At 39.2% G+C, this 18,380-nt stretch overlaps 2 protein-coding genes and 1 long non-coding RNA gene across 3 annotated transcripts in view; 1 reads left to right on the top strand and 2 right to left on the bottom strand.

Moving 5' to 3' along the window:
- The window catches only part of LOC124176482, a 127,410-nt gene that overhangs the window by 71,136 nt on the left and 37,894 nt on the right, over positions 1 to 18,380 (bottom strand). The window lies entirely within an intron of this gene.
- On the bottom strand, positions 6,202 to 10,639 carry LOC124176491. Its single transcript, XR_006869393.1, has 2 exons — positions 10,452 to 10,639; positions 6,202 to 7,140 (listed from the first exon to the last, which is right to left on the bottom strand). It is a non-coding gene; the product is annotated as an uncharacterized LOC124176491 (long non-coding RNA).
- Positions 15,697 to 17,434, top strand: LOC124176484. Its single transcript, XM_046557850.1, has 2 exons — positions 15,697 to 15,812; positions 16,183 to 17,434. Exons 1-2 carry the CDS (start codon positions 15,795 to 15,797, stop codon positions 17,149 to 17,151), a joined length of 987 nt encoding a protein of 328 aa, XP_046413806.1. The 5' UTR covers positions 15,697 to 15,794; the 3' UTR covers positions 17,152 to 17,434.

Here is an 18,380-nt window from a genome sequence, read left to right as displayed (position 1 = left end):
TATATTACCTGCTTTCTCATTATAATTCGACAGCGGTTCGACGTTATGATAATAAGGAGGGGCACCCGGGCAGCATTAGCAAGATTGATAACGGATTGTTACAGCGAGAAGAGTGAGCGGGCCGGTACCGTGATGGATTGCTGAATACGGAAAAACCCGGGCTTTTTAAGCTCTTCTCTGCTCTCGGAGCCTTAGCCGTCAGTTCGCCCGATTCTACTTATCCGCAGGCTGCTGCTTCGGGTCTGCAGTTCCCGTTGGAAGAGCAAAAACTACATCGAAACATCCAGAAGTAAACGAAAAGGCGGAGAAACTAAGCAGCAAAAGAAGGAGTAGAAAGATGAGATAGAGAGAAGGTTAAATCTGTCTCCGAGCCAATTTTCCCGGACAGAATAATGTTCAGTCGTCATTAGACCAGATCTCTTCGGGGCTCATCTTTTTCATTACACTGGCATACCACCGTTGCAAAACTCTTCCGAAGTTATTGATCGCCCACGTCAAGAAGGCTCACGTTGTATCGGCGTCTGTACCCGGCAAGGGGGTTTGTTTCAGTGAATCTCCGAGAAATGATTAGATTCGGAAGCCATTTCTCGTGAAATATGAAAAATTCACTTCTCCTTCGTCTCACCGTACTTTTCCATCCTTCCTTTATTTCCTTCGCAAAGAGGCGCACCAAACATGCTCGTCAAGTCTCCGTTGAAGCTCTTCGTTTTCTGCAGCGTATCGCTCGTCGTTTCGACCGAAATAACAAAACGCGTCCCTCGCCAATTTGAAGGGACGAATTCCGGATGGGTTCAAAAGCGCCAAATTCAACTTTGGTATCTCTGTTCCACCCCGCGCCCTGCAGGCGAGATTTATCTCGTAACTAACGATAAGCGGGTTCCCGGCAATCAGTGCCATTGAATGACGGACCCTGAAACTGTTTCAGGCTGATCGGTTCACCTCGTTCGTCCATTGTTGTTCAGGTGCAGTTCATTCCCGGGATTTCGACAATTACAAATCGAATCTAACTATCAGCGTTAATTAGATTCACTGTACTCAGGCTTCTCTGTCTCTCTCTCTCTCTCTCTCTCTCTCTCTCTCTCTCTATCTGCGTATAATCATTTATGCCTGTGAATGCGTCTTAATGGAAACTATGCGTACAGTTTACGCAGTGGGTTAGAAAGCCAACCCCCTCAGCAATTTACAGTTCCGGGACTGATGATCAGGCGACTGGAATTTGAACAGGCGAGATAAGCCGAAAGCCTGCTTTGCGACGCGGGGAACTGGATTAAAAAAGAAACAGGTCAACCTAATTAGCTTCTCACGCACTGGATTAGCTTGGCTTCGTGAATTACTGTACCCTTAACGTTTGTTTTGTTTGTTTTTTTTTTTTTTTTTTAATGGCATTGTTGTTGAAAAGAATTTTTCATCTCGGATATCGCAACTTTTTACGTTTTGACGATCTTCGCAGGCCATTCGATTTAAAAGACAAGCGATTTAACAATATGACTAATAAAATACGGTCTTGAAAAATATTGCAATGACCGTCGATCGAATCAGACCAAAACCATTCTGCAAAAATTATTCAAGTTATAAATAATTTCTAAAGGATCCCCAAATATTTTCAAACAACATAGAAATTTAGATTCTATTCAGGTATATCTCAATTAATAAAAACTTTATTAATTGATACGAGTTTCGGAATTCAATTATGAATTTTGTAATACGTTTGTTTCGACTGCACTTTTTTGACCTCGCTAACTGCGGTTTTAAATTCCTTGAAACGAAGGAAACAAAAATGGATCGTTCAAAAGCCAATCCCAGATCGGTAAAAACAAAAAAAAAAAAAAAAAAAACAACAACAACAAAGGAAGAACCCACGAAAACAATAATGAGAAAGGAATACAAATAAAAATTGCAGGGTGAATTCGTTGCCGATAAAACAAATACACCAAGAGCCGTCTTCAATTTCCCTTTCATTATTTTTTCCTCAGCACCAACGGAGATATTGCCACGCAACCAACACCCACGCGTATATATGCGAGTATATTCACATACGCGTGCGAATTCTCGTAAATATAGAAATATGCCTCGGAGCGATTATTAACGGTAAAACTCGAGGGAAAGAGACGACGATAAAAGAAACGAACAGAGTCGTCTGCCTAGGGTGCAAGGGTAGCTACAGGGGATGTATCGGTAAACGGGGAAAAAAACTATTGACAGTTGTTGGCTGTCATGATCAGTTCGCGAGGTGATATTTGACGTATGAAAGTTGGCAGGAAATCGCGGGGGTGCTGACAGCCAGACGGTGACGGAGATCGGAGGGGGGGGAAAAAAATTCGTGGAAAGGGGGTAGCTACCCTCGAAAGAGGGCGGGCAGCCTGCGGCTCTGCGCCACCCGGGTCTCGTGTAATTTTCTTCAATAATCTCTCCCCTCATCCCCCTGACGTCATCCGGCTACGACCCGGCGATCTCACCCGCGACTCCGGCGCCAATGGTATTAGGTATTCGATATTAATTGCGGGGAAGGTGCAGCGGTATTAGTTTATATACCTATGTATTATAAGTATTCCGTCTGAAATCGGGATGAATGCATCGGCCGAAGGGCTGACGATGAGCAGAGAAATCAAATAAAGATTTCAAGCATATGGAAATATGCGATTCCAGCCGAGGTGATTGTTCCGAGAAATTATTCTTCCGTTATCGACGGTAGGTAAGGAAGAACTTCAAACGGAAACGTTTTTTTACATGAATCTTCCAGTTTCTTGAATACCGAATGACTATTTTATGAATCTAATCAAGCAGCTTTCGGTTGAATCGATTTAATGGTTTTATTGAACCAATCGATTTTCTATTTTTTCGTGGAATTGAAGAGACTTGAAAAATGCATTTTCTTATGAAGAATATGTCACAACGGTCACATGTCGAGATAATATTTCTATCAAAACGAACCACTGTTAGTGATTAGGGATTTAATATAAGAAGGTTCGTGAGTTTACACATCGCGGGAAGCAATTACACGTTTTGTTCTAATAAAAAAGAGCTCAGATAGCGGTTTATCATTTCAAATCATTTTACAATGGTGGATAATTTAGTACATTCGTTAGATTTTACTCCACGGTTATTTCTATTGATGAGAAGAACCATCTATTCTAATGTAAACAATTCCATATTTGCCAATCAAAATCAACCAGTGCAATCGTCATAAATGAAATATTTAACAATTTGTTAACGTAATGAAAAACAGCTTCTTCATGGGATTGTAGAAAATAGTTTTTTGAATAAAGTAAGTTATCGAAAAATAATATCGATCGAATACAACCAAAATTGAGATCTGAACTGTTGTTTGAAATCTCCGTTTTTTTTTTTTTCTTATTATTCTCATTTTATACGAGTATCGTAGTTTACCAATATATTTAAATTTCATCTAAAATTTGAAATAGCCGAAACATCGAAATGTCAAACATGAAAAAATAAAATAAGGAAAGATTTCGAACAATTCGTTTTTCGTTATTTTATTTTCCCGTGTTTGAAATTTCGATACATCGGCCATTCCAAATATTCATCAATCAAAATTCTGAACCCCACCCCCATCCAAGTATAGAAAATTTGGTGCACGGTTAGCTATTCAAATTGCAAATCTATTGAGTTGTAAAGATTGCCACATTTTTCTCGTTATCGACGAAGGAAAATAAAGCATGAAACCTTGGTATTCACATCCCACTGCAATTGTAGCTGTAGTTATGTCGACATGTCTGAACTCTGAAGGAGGCTTGACGGTTGCCTGGCGAGGTACGAAGATCGTTGAATTTTGGGTTAAGCAAGCGAAAAAGGCGGACCTTTCGACCCCACATCTCTCATAAATCGCTTAATCGCTGCTGTTCACGGATCACGGTGTTTTAAAAACTTTTGCACTCCGGACCCTGCCGAGAATGCTTCATGCACCCGTAAACCGTGCAGACTCCAAATCACTCGACGATGCTAACCGGTGTATACTCACGGTAGAAAAAACTAAGCTGAAACGGTCTTTGGCTACATCGAGAGAGTCGCTTGAACCAGAATTTTGTTATTATTTGAATTTTCTTGCCATATCCTTATTGATAAACTTCAAAGAAATAACTTATCGAGTGAACGCAAACCTCTGTTACCTTTAAAACTTGTAAAATTTATTAAAACTGAAAATCACTTTCTTTTCCAGGTTCCCCATATCTGAAAATATGAATTTTCCCCAACTAATTTCAAAAGTATCGCGTCAATTCGGAGAAGTGAGAAAATTGAACATAGCAAATTCGGTAACTTTTTCATACATTCCTGGTAAGAATAAACAGAATAAAATTTTTTTTAAATCAACTTTTGAGTTCCATGTTTTTCTCTTCATCCTTTCAAACAGTTCGTTCTAAATAAGAATCTGTCAAAATTTTCATTCTACTGGTGTGCAAGACACAAGAAGCGCGAATGTTTTTGACTAAAAAGAAAGATGTTATATCAAAAACGAAACACGCATTAATGCATTTGGATCGAGCGAAAGCAACTTTCTATTTCAATTAACTCGCTAAACAATTTCCCTTTACTACTGCTGAGACATCAGTTTTACGTATCTTATGAATATACCTATTGGAAAAGCGTCTGAACTATGAACAAGAAAATTTTCTGCCTTTTGCAGCCTTTTATTCCAAACTAAACAGTCCAAACCGTGAGTAAAATAATACCGGTTCAGCACTTTTACTCATTTTGATATTAGAATTGAAAAAAGTATTATTCCGGATTGGCAAAGTGATATTTCCGAACGGATTAGAATTTCATTGTAATTATACTTCTTATTCACGGATACATGTAATATATGATTTCGCAACTGTAAACAGAGAGTAGAAGAGTGGCTAAAGAAAAAAAAAAAAAACTTTCAGAGTAAAATTCAAGGGAAATTTTTAGGGGAAAGTGGTTTCCCGGCTGCAGATGACCGTTGCGGTGGTGCCGCCGTTGGTCGAAAAGGTTGGAATTATAATTTCGACGAGGAAACGTACGAACGGGAGCTTTATCCCGGCGCAGAAAATTCGCCTGTAAAAAGAGAGGACCGAAGGAAGAGGAGAAAAAAAAAATAATAATAATCCAGCCAACAGAGAAACGAGGAAACAGATATAATACGAAGGCAGAGACCACGCGCCGTGCCACCCAGCACCCTTTATGAAATATGTCTGGCCCTAATTGCCTTATGGTGAAATGAATAGGAAAAAAAAAAAAAAAAAAGGATTGAGGAAAAAAGTAAATGACCATCCACGGGTTTAGTGAAGGGTGGAGAAATCAAATTCGGAAAACGCAAGATATCAGCTATACGCATACGAATTTATGTGTCGTCAGCTATGCCGATGCGATGAAATTCCCCACGGTTTTGATATCGCGACTCTTTCACACGCGGAGACAAAGAAGAAGGAAAGATAAAAAAAAAAACATATTCAAATAAATTTCTTTCAAGTGAAAAGGTATAAAAGGGACGACGACAGGAAAAAATTTTTATGGATACGGAAGATTATTTCTTACCATTCAATTCACGCGTTAATTAATTCGTTAATTACTAACGAGGATACGTATCGACCTTTAATTAATTTCGCTGGATTTTACACGTTGAAGTACACAGAGTTACGTTTACATGTGTAATATATTTTCTAGAGCAAATAAGTCATGACACTCTTTTCAAAACTAAATTGACGAAGCCTGTATTCATTTCAAATATCTAGGTATAGGTGAGATCTTTATTCGTGTATTCGAACGTCTTCAACTGAAAATATAATAGAATTAACAAATAAAGTGGAATCGCCGTTGGATTTTTTATTGCTGGGAATTTTTAATGCTGAACTTACATTCTGCATCGAAAAATAAACTGGTGAATTACATGACCAGTTTTATTCCGACTTACTATTTCAATCAATAGTGATTTTTTGGAGATGTGTGATGGAAGAAGCATTATTGTTGGGAAAAATGTCGTCGTTTTCAGTTTATAAATTTTGGTCAAGGAAAGAAGATTATACAGAATCATGCTGAAGTCAGTAAAGTTATCGTAAAGATTCATGCTGAGGAAAAATCGTTGTTTAGCAGTTTTGGAACTGTTCGAAATTCAGTAAACCGTAATAAAACAAGACATACTCATATTTTGCAATCCTAGTTCCTTCAAAATCCTTACTTCAACCTCATTCTTGTACATCCTTCAGTCGCCACATCTCTTACTTATTTAGTACATTCACCTTGCGAAATTTAGAATAAATAAATTTCATCCGTCTATCTAACGAGATTAAATTTTAGTAAGGTCGTATACTGAATTTCAAACAGTTCCAAAATTGCGAAATAATGGTTTTTTCCCAACGCGAATCGTTGGGATAACGTTACTAACTTCAACGTGATGTAGAAGGTGTACCTGGTTGAAAATTATTAAGAAATTGTATAAATTCCACCATTTGGACATAAGTGAAGATCTTATTTCAAGCAAAGCTACCCAAACGATTGTAAGACAGCCCAATTGATCCAAGTTATTACCTGTTTTCCGCGTTCCGATGAATTTAACAAATGTGGCGATTGTTTACTGCTGCCTTAGTTTCAAAAAACTTCGTTTCACCCGACACTAGAAACTGTTATTTCGATCACTTGTATCAAAATCAAATAATACAATTTCTCCAACAAGTTACGCAACGAATCATGCCTATAATTTAGAAATACGTCGAAGCATCGAACAATAAACGGGAGATGAAGATACAATATCTGCGCGTCACTGGGAGACGTGGTAAAAGATTGTATCAAGCTTAGAGTTGGAGAGTTCAGTTTGCTTGAGGTTTGGTAAAGTTGGATAAAGAATTAGAGTCGATAGGCCGTATGAAGAGGCGAGGAAAGCGATAGTGACAAGTGTCTGTATGTGGACCATTGCATCCCTGGACAGCTCAGCTCGTAATCGGGGTGTTTGCGTTTCTGATTGAGCGGCGGCGACGACGATGACGACGAAGAAGAAGACGAACACAAGGACGATACCATTTCATGCGCTGTCTCTTTCCTCTCCTTCCTTTCACCCCGATATTCGTGACGACCGCCTACAGAGTCGTAGTCACACAGTTTCCGAAGAGATAAAATCTCCCGCGGCGGTATTTTTTCCACTTTCATTTACCGCCGCCCCCACCGGCGCTAATGACGTAATCATTTTTTACGTTACTTTCATTATTGTTATCACCGCTGGTATCATTGTTGTTGTTATTATACTTATCCCATCGGCGCTGCGAAAGGCACGATACTCACCAAGAAAAAACAATTATTATATTCCGGGAGATTGTTTATGAACTTCTAGTCTTTAGATTGTATCGCGCGTTTCTCTTTGCTGATCAATTACCCCTTACAGAGTTCGGAAGAAAGGCTGTTGTCTTTGGAACAGGATTTTTTTCGGAATTATTTTGTACGTTCAAATTGTTTCATGGTGTCAAACCAATTTCTAATCAACAGCTATTATTTACAAACAACCTTTGAATTTGATGAAGAATTTTGTACAAATGATCATCGGAATGAACGTAATATCTACAATTTGAAATAACCCGACTATTTTCAAATTTGGCAGTGTTGAAATTAAATTTTCACCACACTGTCATCTCCGATAAGAATTGAGTTTGCATTGTGGTGAATAAAATACGTTCTTTCAGGATTTCAAAGATTTTTATATCACAATTTAGTTTCAACTTCCATATTATTGAACAAATTTTTTACTCAAGACATAAATATTCTCTGTTTAATAATGACAAATAATCTGAAACAATCTTTTCCAGAGGTTCGACAAATGAATGAAAGTTGACAGGTGATAATTTTTTGAAGTTTACCTATGTGACTGGCCTTTTTCCAATTCTTACATTCAAAAATTTCTTTAATAGCTGAGAAAAATTTCGCCGAGAAAAGTGTGATATTCGTATAAAAATATTTCAATTTGGGCCGGTAATAAGAAAAGATTGAAATACAATGATTCGCGAATCTATAAAAATCGCTCTGCGTGAATAAATTTCAATTTAAATAGGTATTTTATTTTCCAAATTTTTCCCTACTTCCGGATTCTGTGCGTCAATAAATAGAACCGCAAAATTATTTAAAAATAAAAGTATATCTCTTTACTCGCCAACGTTAAAAATAAGCAAACCAATAAATGAATTGCAAGAAGGAGAAAAAATATATTAACAAACAGAAAACTGCCCGTCTCTGCTTATATTTATATGAATTTATTTGTACCGCGGGGCAGCAGGGTAAAAGGAAACCGAGAGAAAGCAATACGCCGCAGAATTCTCACCCCTCTATAGCCGCATTGCACGCAAATGTAGGTACGCAAACGTCAAAAACAATTTGCGAATTTTATATTACTCGTTGGATTACACGGCGTCTGTATCCAAACCCATACAACGTTTGCACGGAGATTAGAATTCCAATTGAAAAATAAACCAATCCCAAAGCTCTAGCCCTACGTCAAACACTCTGAAGGGGTATGTACACTTTCAAAATCGGCTGAAATTCTCAGAAACGCATGTATATATATATATATGTATATGTATATATATCAATCTTACGTCGCAATTTCGATAAAACTCAGAAAATTTGTGAAAGATCGAGAGTATTTATATTTTTGTTATTCAAAAGTTCACGATATTATAATTTAGCTTACAATTTAGAATTTACAATTCCAACTTTTCTTTTCAATTTTTAACCTTTTGACTAAAAAAGTTTACCCAGTTATGATTGATTAGTGAATAGTGAGACCTAGAATAATTCATCAAATTTTAATCCACATAAAATTTTGCTTTTTAAAATTTTCCTATAAGATTGACCACAAAAAGGATTCCCAAAGCTCTTCGAGGTTTTGTTTGACCCCGGAATTTTTCAACTTTCCGCGGATTTCCCTCGTCCAATAAAATTCACGAACTCTCCCTTCCTTTTCGCTGGCCACAACACAGGGACACGGGATGTTACGAATTGAATCAGTCGCTGGTTCGATTCTGGACTCATTTATCTCTCATTGTTCATGAGATGTGTTCAACTAGTTTTAAGACAATGCTTATTGGTGATAAGCTGTTTCACAATTTGTTCTCAATTTAACATAACTCGTGGATTAAAAAGATTTTTTGATTTTATGATGAGAAACAGGAATGACTACTTTGTTACAATAATTACAAATTCCATACGTTGATTCGTTTGATTTTACATGATAATGAAGGTAATTTTATCTCAGCTGTATTTTCAACACAAATATTATACCGTATAAATTTTTCAAGCAATGCAAGCGCATTAAAAATCCAAATTACTTACTGTAAGTCGGAAGAGTGTTAAATATTCGGATATAATACTTAGTTCTGATTATAGAGGTAAAAAAAATGATTTATCATTTCGAGAATCACATCTCTATTCTAAAAAAAAAAAGGATTTCGACGGGGTAAAATTGTTTTTTTAAAACACTCAATATTCAGAAACCCAGCCAAGAAACAGAACAAGCGATGATATATTGAAAGCTTGAGCTTTCTGACACTCGTTTTAATTTAATGACGAATAGTCGATAATAACTGCACGATAGAAATTCTAAAACAATAACTTTTTCATAAATTGCGAGATACTTATAAGGTCCCAAATTGATAGGTCAGTTCATATTTTGCTGAAAATATCTAACGGTTTTCGTTAACAAGCCAAACCATTGCCAGTATTTCTTTTTTTTAAATCGTGCAAAAATATTCATCATGAAAGATCTCTATGTCCACAGGGTGCATATTTCCTCACGAAGAGAAGCGAGAATCTAGCTAGTCGTAATCAAGCCATGTGATCAATTTAGAGCCACAGAGAAACTAGTTAATTGTCCCAAACATTGGTAACCTGTTTCGTTCCGCAAAGTGCATGTCAATATCCAATGTTCAAATATGAAATCAGACGAGTCTAAAAACACCCGAAATTCCTCTCACATCGCTGATTTGTGTAATTGGCTCAACATCCCGAATGTTTTAACGACGACATAAGCAAACCCGTATAACATACCCCATTAGTCAAAATTGCCTTTCGTACCATCAGCCCTTGAAGGTCTGCAGCACGCCCCAATCGGCAAACAACAACATTGACACATTGAGCAAAATCCGATCTGACAGTCAAAAGCACGCGGGGTATAAGAAAACCCGCCAAGGAATCTCGGGATTACCATAAATTCAAAGTGAAAAAACGATCATCCTCGTAACGATCATTCGTCATCGGCTGACAGGGTACCGAATGATGAAAAAAAGCACGCAGGTAATAATTCCGAAAAAAGGGTAAAAATAACACCGCGATAAAAGCATACGCTAATGAATGAACGAAGAAGGTGCACAATGCGTAAAGACGCGTCATGATCATCGGATGACAGGCACCAGTTACTTCTACAATCACTATCGGATGACTGAAGGAAATAAATGAAGGATAGGGGTAGGCGCAATAACGACGAATCTGGCACTCACCAGTCAATGATCATCACGGCTTGTCGTCGCAGCCAAGTAGGACACTGCACAACCGGGAATCCCCGACAAGAAGGTACGACGCACAGACTTGGACCTTTTCGGATCATGTGGGAACAATCGGAGGTACTTTGCTGAAATCACGGTGCAGGAAATGTTTAGGGACGCGGCGTCATCGCCGGTCGAGTGGTCGGTGCGGACTGCAGAAGGGATCGCAGATGATATCACGGTCCTAGGGGTGACTGCATGACATCATCGGCAGCCAATGGCAGCCGTTCTTTGGACGCTTGCGCGTCGCCCGGCCCGAGACTGCTGCGATATATCGCAATCGATTCAACCCCTCGCGCGGGGTGGATTTCGCCCTGGCGGGGCCGAAGCGAACCCGAGCCGCTGCGGAAGCGGGAAATTAAGCTCACTTTGAGGGAAGGAATAATCTTCTCCGATTCTTTGACGAGTATTATTCATCTCTGCGCCCTTTTTATACCCTTTATAAACTATCTTGTAATCCTTCACATGATACATTATGAACTTCTCTTTAAAGGAAATGTATTACAACGAACTTGGCAATGGTCGAGAAGTATAGAACTTCGATAGGTTATCACACCTTTGCTGAAGGTGATACCGAATTTTTTGATTAAAAAAAAAAAAAACTTTGAATTCGTTGTATGTATTTTTCATTTTTTTTTAATCAAATTCAAAACTCGTTATGTCGCAGTCGAAGGAGCTCCTTACCCGTATAAGAATACACCAAGTATTTTGAAAATTACAGAACTTGGACACTAGTTTCTTACATTTTGCAAAATTTTTGCAGTGATTTTATTATATTCATTCCACCTGCTGTGATTTGATTGAAAATTTTATTAATTTTCTTCGTCAGCCCCATAGTTGAATTAACTTTCTCGACTAAAAAATGTTAACTCCTTGGTTGCAGAACATCTTCGGCGTGCTTCGATTGAATTTCTTTTCTTTTTTTTGTTCGTGGACCGACTAAATTGTAAGAACAAACGTACATTTCAAGGATGATGAAACTAGCTTTCATTGCGTTTATAGGTGAATGAGATATTTTTGCGGATAGTTACTTTGGTACTTCAGAAATTAGCGAAGAATTTTTGTTAGTCGTTAGCACCACTGCCATGCACTTGCTGCTAAGTTTTGGGAGGATATTATTTCATTCTACTTTTTTTACCCGTTTCAAAACACGATTAGTTTTTTCTATCGCTATCAATTGGTCAGGAAAGCATCCACAAAAAATAAATGTATGTGACTAATTTTGTAAGCTTTTCGAATGCGGTTAATGTTACTGAGAACGTGAATTGGAATTAAAACTTTTTACTGCAAATTCTAACTTGTACAAGGAAAAATTAGTATAAATTTTTGTGAAGTCGGTTCTTGATGAAGACAGCACTGAAATGTAAATTCTTTCCAATTGTTTAGCGTTATTATGATTTATTTTCATTTATTTCATTATTTTTTTACTTTATTTCCCTTGCAGCATGATAATGACTAAAAAATTTGTTCAGAGTACGCAAAAAAAAAAAAAAATAAAAAATCTTACGTTAAGTTAATAAGACTCGTTAGTGCAGTTTTTTATTTTTTTTAAACGGTTTAAACGCCACGATATTCTTAATTTTTGTTACAATCAATCTTCTTTTTATTGAGAAAGGTGTGTAAAAAATATACTTAAAAACGTTTTACTATATGAACTCCGAATTATCTCTACTAATATTGTATTCAGCTGCCTCCAATTACTCTCGCATATCTAAAATATCTAAACTGAACCTGTAAATGCGTAGTTATATTTACTTAGGATCTCCGTCTTGTTCGCTCTTATATCTTATTTTAATGTAAATACTGAACAATCAATCAAACAGAAATCAGATCCCAGTTGAACATTATTGTCACGCACGTACACGGATAGTTTCAACGTGAGCTTTTCGCTCATCAAAGTAGATGTAACAAATTGGCATTGGTATGAGCAGTCAGAAATGTAGGAAACGTGCAGTTGAATGATAAAAAAAAAGGAACAGATACGAAATGAGGCGGTTTTAAAGCGACTTTCAGCATCTCAAGTTACCCGCGGATCCGTATTATATAAGCGGCGAAGAAGCATACGGTGATTATACGCGCGACTCATACAAGCACCTACTTAGTTTAAATCGTCGGATCAAGTTTAACGAGCAAAGCGGATACAGGACCTCGAGCTCATGGTGAAAACTGGAGAACAAAGAGTAACGAAACTACGAAAATTACTTAACATTTGCACGTGGTTGTTGAATTTATTCTTCTCTTACCGTGTTCAGAATAAAAAAAAAAAAAAAATGCAGTAACAAAAGTAGAACAAACAAAATTCGAAACAACGATGTACCAGTTTCAAAATATCGTAAAAGGCCGGATGCAATGTATCCTAAAAATTCAGTGGTAAAGAAAACTTGAAACTATGTACTTCATTCGCTGTCAACAACAATATTGTTCGCAGATAAAAGTGAACGTTTGCATACGGTAGACGAGAGGAGTTGTAGAAAAATGCGGAGAATGCGTTGTACCGATATGGCAAATCTTTGCCGAATATTTTTGCATATATTAGACCGCGTGTTCCGCTATGCAAGGCGACGGATAAAAGACAAGAGAAAAATGCAGAGAGGTAGTGAAAATGTAGAAACGGCTAAGAGAAGCCAGACTCCCCTCTGTGCAAGGTAATACGGCACAGGAGTTCGAACGCTGCTGTTCTTATACTTTCTTTGTCCTTTCCTTCCATTCCTCCATCCCCTGCCTATATCCCCTTTCCGCAACTGTAGAAAGGGTTTGACTTATCGCTGAATTATACGACATATTGCGCCCCGAGTCGACGCCTTTAACCCCCCTCCTCATTCAACCAATCGAGGAAAAGTAACAATCCGAACAAATCACCGGAACGGAATCACTACTTCAGGATACGCGACCACCGTACCCTGAACCTACCTACTTCTACACCAAATCACGGCTAAAAGTATTTGAATTGACGAAAAAGATTCATTTTCAGCAAAGTGACACGGTTGTATACAGGAGAGAAATGACTGTTTGGTATTTACATTGCGTATCAAAATTATTGTTCAAGTGAACCATAAACCTGAAAACACTGCACTTTGGACTTCCATGAGAAGAGTTCTTTTTACCGCCACATCAATACCGAACACTCAAATTATTTCGTCTAAATGCCTGTGAGGAAGTGTCTTCAGTCATTGATTTACCTTTAGAACAAACAGCATCAGACTGGGAAATGAATAATACGTATTCGTTGTGAATCAGTCGGCTATGGTAGCCTGTCATTCCAAATCCGTCATAGTTACGTGAACATTTTGAGTGAAAAATTAAGGTTCACGACTTGTCACCCATCCAAAACTTTCTAATCAATTGTCTTCAACACTATTTATATTATAACTAAAGCTAATGAAATAACCTGTCCGGAAGACCCTATGAAAAATGAAACTTGTTTACCTAGAAGAGTGAAAAAAATTTAAGCAAAACCTAGGAGAAAAAAGAATGCACCCGTTAATTCGACTCCTCTATCAGTCAGCAATGACAGCGTCAACACAAGTACCTACGTATTGAGTGTATGTAGTGGGTAAAGTTTAAAATGGATACAGTAGTTGAGGCATGTAGCTGTCGTGTTCGATACAGTGTTTGATACTGGGACGGGTGACGGGACATGTGAAAAGGTGAAAGGGTGGCACATTGCAACGTTGGGGACCCCATCGCGTGTTTTGAGTTACGTTATGGATGCGTTCGTTAGTCGTTGACAGTTAATTATCGGTGAAAAATTCAACTGTAGAACACAGAGAGTGAGGGACGGACTGAGATAGACGTTTGCGATGCCTGAACGGTCGAACGAAGCGCGGAAAGTTAGGTACCCGTTTCACCTTTTTCATGTCCCACACGGTGTCCAGTTTCCCCCATTAATTCCAGAGAGTTTGGACAGCGATATATCCATAAATTCGTCGCGGAAAGCATGGATAGAAATGGACAGAGTGTCTGTTTAAATTTCTTCTCGTTATGCTTGGACTGCGGAAGTTGCGCGTATCAGGTCACCGTTTGGACCCCTTATTTTTGACCGTTTAATTATGCACGCAACAGAGCTTCGAAACTTGACACGAAATTCTAGTGCACCATTATACCCCGCCATCGCTTTCCGTTGGTTCAGCGATATAGCCCGGCTTGTGAAATGCTGGTAAATTTTCAACGTAACAGACATTCGCACGTGCCGGTATACATATTACACCCACTAACGCCAAAGATACCGGACTCGGCTCACCCCAGTGTGTTGGAGGATAATATTCACCAGCCATAATTCACTTATGCAAATAGCCCTGAAACGTAACGCGCCTGCAGGGTGGAGGCGTGGTGGTCGATCCATCTACGGTCCGCAATCCTCAACGTAGTTATATGCGTGCGGACTACCGTCACCTTCCTATGTCTCACTCCTGGATCTTTAGCCCTTGTTCAACAGTCAAGTTGGTAATATGTTAGCTTTCAAGCTCTTAGATCGACGTTGAGATACGTCTTGATCGTAAGGGTTTAGGTGCCGTTCGTCTGGTCAAAAAGTGACAATTTATGAATGCGATAAGTGAGCTTCGTCGTGCTCGATATTGAATCGTGAAAACGATTTCGAAAGATCATGCGATTTCAAGCGCTTAAACGCGTTTTGGAGTTTCCTTAAAAACCCGCTAAGCAAGCCTTCTTTCTCCCTTATTTTTAAGAGCTAATGTGAAATACCTTGTATACTTGGGTTCAAAAATTTATAGATTGTTCAACTTTAGAAACCCTCCATCTCAGATTGAAAAACTGAAGCAGTTCTTCCCGTTTCGCGTGTCTACGCTTTATCAGACCTTCTCTATGCAATGGAGTTTAACTTCTATCTTGAAACTACCGCGTCAGCAGAATGAATTTATTCTTCAATTTTCGTACCAGATATGTAACAGAAACTTTTTTTGCGACTACTTAGAAATGATAGCTTTGTTCTTTATTGAATGCCAAGAACAATTACCACGGATGACCACTTTAATCATGAAGATTATAAAACATTCATTTATATCCATCTATTCGAGAGGGAAGTTCAATGTTTGTTGCAATCAGTCGTATAAGATATGAGCCAATTCATGTGTCACCGAAAGCATGAGCCATGATACATAATGCCGTCACCCACGATTTATCAGATAACAATGCATTATCATGTGACAAAGATAAGAGGCGTGAACTGAAACAGCGGTGACGAGCTGCGCTCGTTTAAACGGATCGCGAGTTACACAAAGTGCTTGAATCTTTAGTCCGCAACCTCGGATACTGCAGTGAAACTTTGCCAAAAGAAGGTTAATGGAGAGGAAGAATCCGGTAAGAAAGTTTAAGCGCTACTTGATCAGTGACACCCTGCAGTTGGTATCATGATTTATCAACGGTACGAGCTTCTTGTAATTGAAATTAGATACCTAGGCACTGCTTACATAAAATCCTCCACGGGCTTCCAAAGAACCTCGCCGGTACTCGATCAGTGACAAACAAGCGGTCGCTAATGCGATATTCTATTAGTGAAATGTGATTTTCACGATACGCAAGAATATATATAGTATTCCTTATTCATACCATCTACGAACCAATCAAATTCGTTTCGCATTTGGAGTATTCACCCTGAATGACTTTGAATATTCAAGCCTGTTACCGAAATATACCAACACAGTGTACTAACCCCGAAAACTTTTCGCAGGAAATGGATCCCGTACGGTATCCAGACCTCCAAGAAATGTTCCAGAACGCAGGAGTCTGTCCGATATGCTTCATGGAAATGGGCCAAATGCCAACGTACCAGTGCGAGAACGGTCACACGATGTGCCACCGGTGTAAGCCGTACTATTACGCATGTTCTATGTGTAACGCACCGTTGAATTTCTTCCCGGCACCGGAAACGGATCCTGCGCAAACGCCGCCGCCGATCCACTTCATGCCACACATGATGCCGAGAGACTTCGTATCTACCGAGCCCAGCGCGCCTTACGAGGACTTTCTTCATCACGAAAGAGGATCCTGGGGTCCACCGTCTCCCGAACCGGAACAACACCTTGGGTACTGCAAGTACTCGAACTTCGGATGCTGGATCAGGGTTCCCGAGTACCTGAGAGAGCTTCACGAGACGAGATGCCATTTCAGGCCATTCCTCGAAGAGGAACAGCTTCCCACTGATTTGCATCCGGGCGATGATCTCGAGCCCTGTGCTCACGCGGTGGTTGGATGCAACGTGATGATGCCACCTTGGAGGAAGCCGGTACACGAGCCACTCTGCATATTCAAAGAAAGTTTCGAAGCCTTCAATGCGGGGGAATCAGGACTCGAACCAGAACCAGAAGCTGAAGGCGATGAGGACCCGGATGAACTGGTGGAGTGCAAGCTGAAGATTTACGGATGCCGAGTGAGGATGCAACGACGTCGCAAAGAAATTCACGAAGGAAAATGTAACTACAATAAATACTACAACGAGGAGGACTTCCGGGAACGAGAAGTGGAACCAGAAGAGATACCAGAAGAAGAACCAGAAGAAGAACCAGAAGAGGACCCTGATGAGCTGATTGAGTGCAAGCTAAAAATTTATGGATGTCGTGTTAGGATGCCGCGCCATCGGAAGGAAAGTCATGAAGCGAAGTGTAACTACAACAAACACTATAGGGAGGAGGATTTTTAATACTTTGAAAATTAACTCTTTCCCAAAACTGCTATAAGAAAATTAGATATTCATGGAAAGAGATACATATGCGTTCTATCTTTGAAACGGAGAATTAGTTTCGCCTGCATTTAGAGACTGACTGACTACCACAGACTCTGGAAATTCTGTGCAATTGAAGTTATCGTATACAAAATGGCGATGACGAGTGTAGATAGCAATTTTGAATAGCTAAGATAGAGTAACAAAAAGCCTGTACGCTCGAAAAATATCAAAAATATAAATGCGAGTAATTTTTACAGAGTGTCTGAGATTTGACTACCGGAAAACTGTAAACAACAAATAACGTTGAACGCGAATTCTTCAATTTCGTTAGACTCCACATATAACGCGGGTCTCACAGCGTGCTACAAAACAATTACTGGATAGAAGATGCACTGTGTGTGCATGTATATGGGTACGAATGGTTCGAGAATTGTTACCGACGTAGTTGCTAAAGGCAGTACAACAGCGGTAGACAATGGCCGAGAATCGTTCTCGACTCTGGTCATTACGGAAGTTATCTCATTTTCCGTATATAGTACCTGCGGAGACGTTAATCAATATCTAGCAAATAGCCTTCTGGGCTAACAACGAAGTGTGCAATTTTTATTTACCATTTCCGCATATCGATTTATTCGGAAAGCTCGTTGCCAAAGCGAGAAATAACTGAGAGCAAAAGCGAGGAGCTTTCAAGCAAGCGCCAAACGAACCCTAGCTCGAACCGTTGATACTCGATTATAAATTTTCTGACGTTCTCGTAACGCATAACGTCTAAGTATATATTGTATACAAGCGTTAGGCGTTCCTAATCTCAAGAGGCACGCCGTAACAAGAAGACGTACAAAGGGGATGAAGCTACTTGAGATATTGATCGTCATAGATCCTCAACTAGTAACCCACATATATGCCTCTCTCAAGTAATGGCAGCGCTTAAGGCTACCAACGACCCACAAAATACACCAAGTCCCTTGCGCCATATCGCCCATACCCGAAAGCTCTCCTGGCCGTATCGTTCCGAGTCTTTCAGCCAGCTGCGTCTTCTCGTAAATAAGCAAATAATTTTCCATTGGAGGTAGCGGGTTTTGTCCAACGTTCACTTGGTTATTATTGATCGAATTGACATCCGCTTCATAAATCATCAACTACCGACGACAAGGACAAGTTCTGATTCTCTACAGCGTAGTGCTCATTAGTTTCTGCCGTATTTG

The sequence above is a fragment of the Neodiprion fabricii genome, chromosome 2 (genome assembly GCF_021155785.1).
Source record: "Neodiprion fabricii isolate iyNeoFabr1 chromosome 2, iyNeoFabr1.1, whole genome shotgun sequence".
NCBI classification, from domain to species: domain Eukaryota; kingdom Metazoa; phylum Arthropoda; class Insecta; order Hymenoptera; family Diprionidae; genus Neodiprion; species Neodiprion fabricii.
Note: the sequence above shows the minus strand (reverse complement) of the source record. Positions and strands in the feature narration are given on the sequence as shown.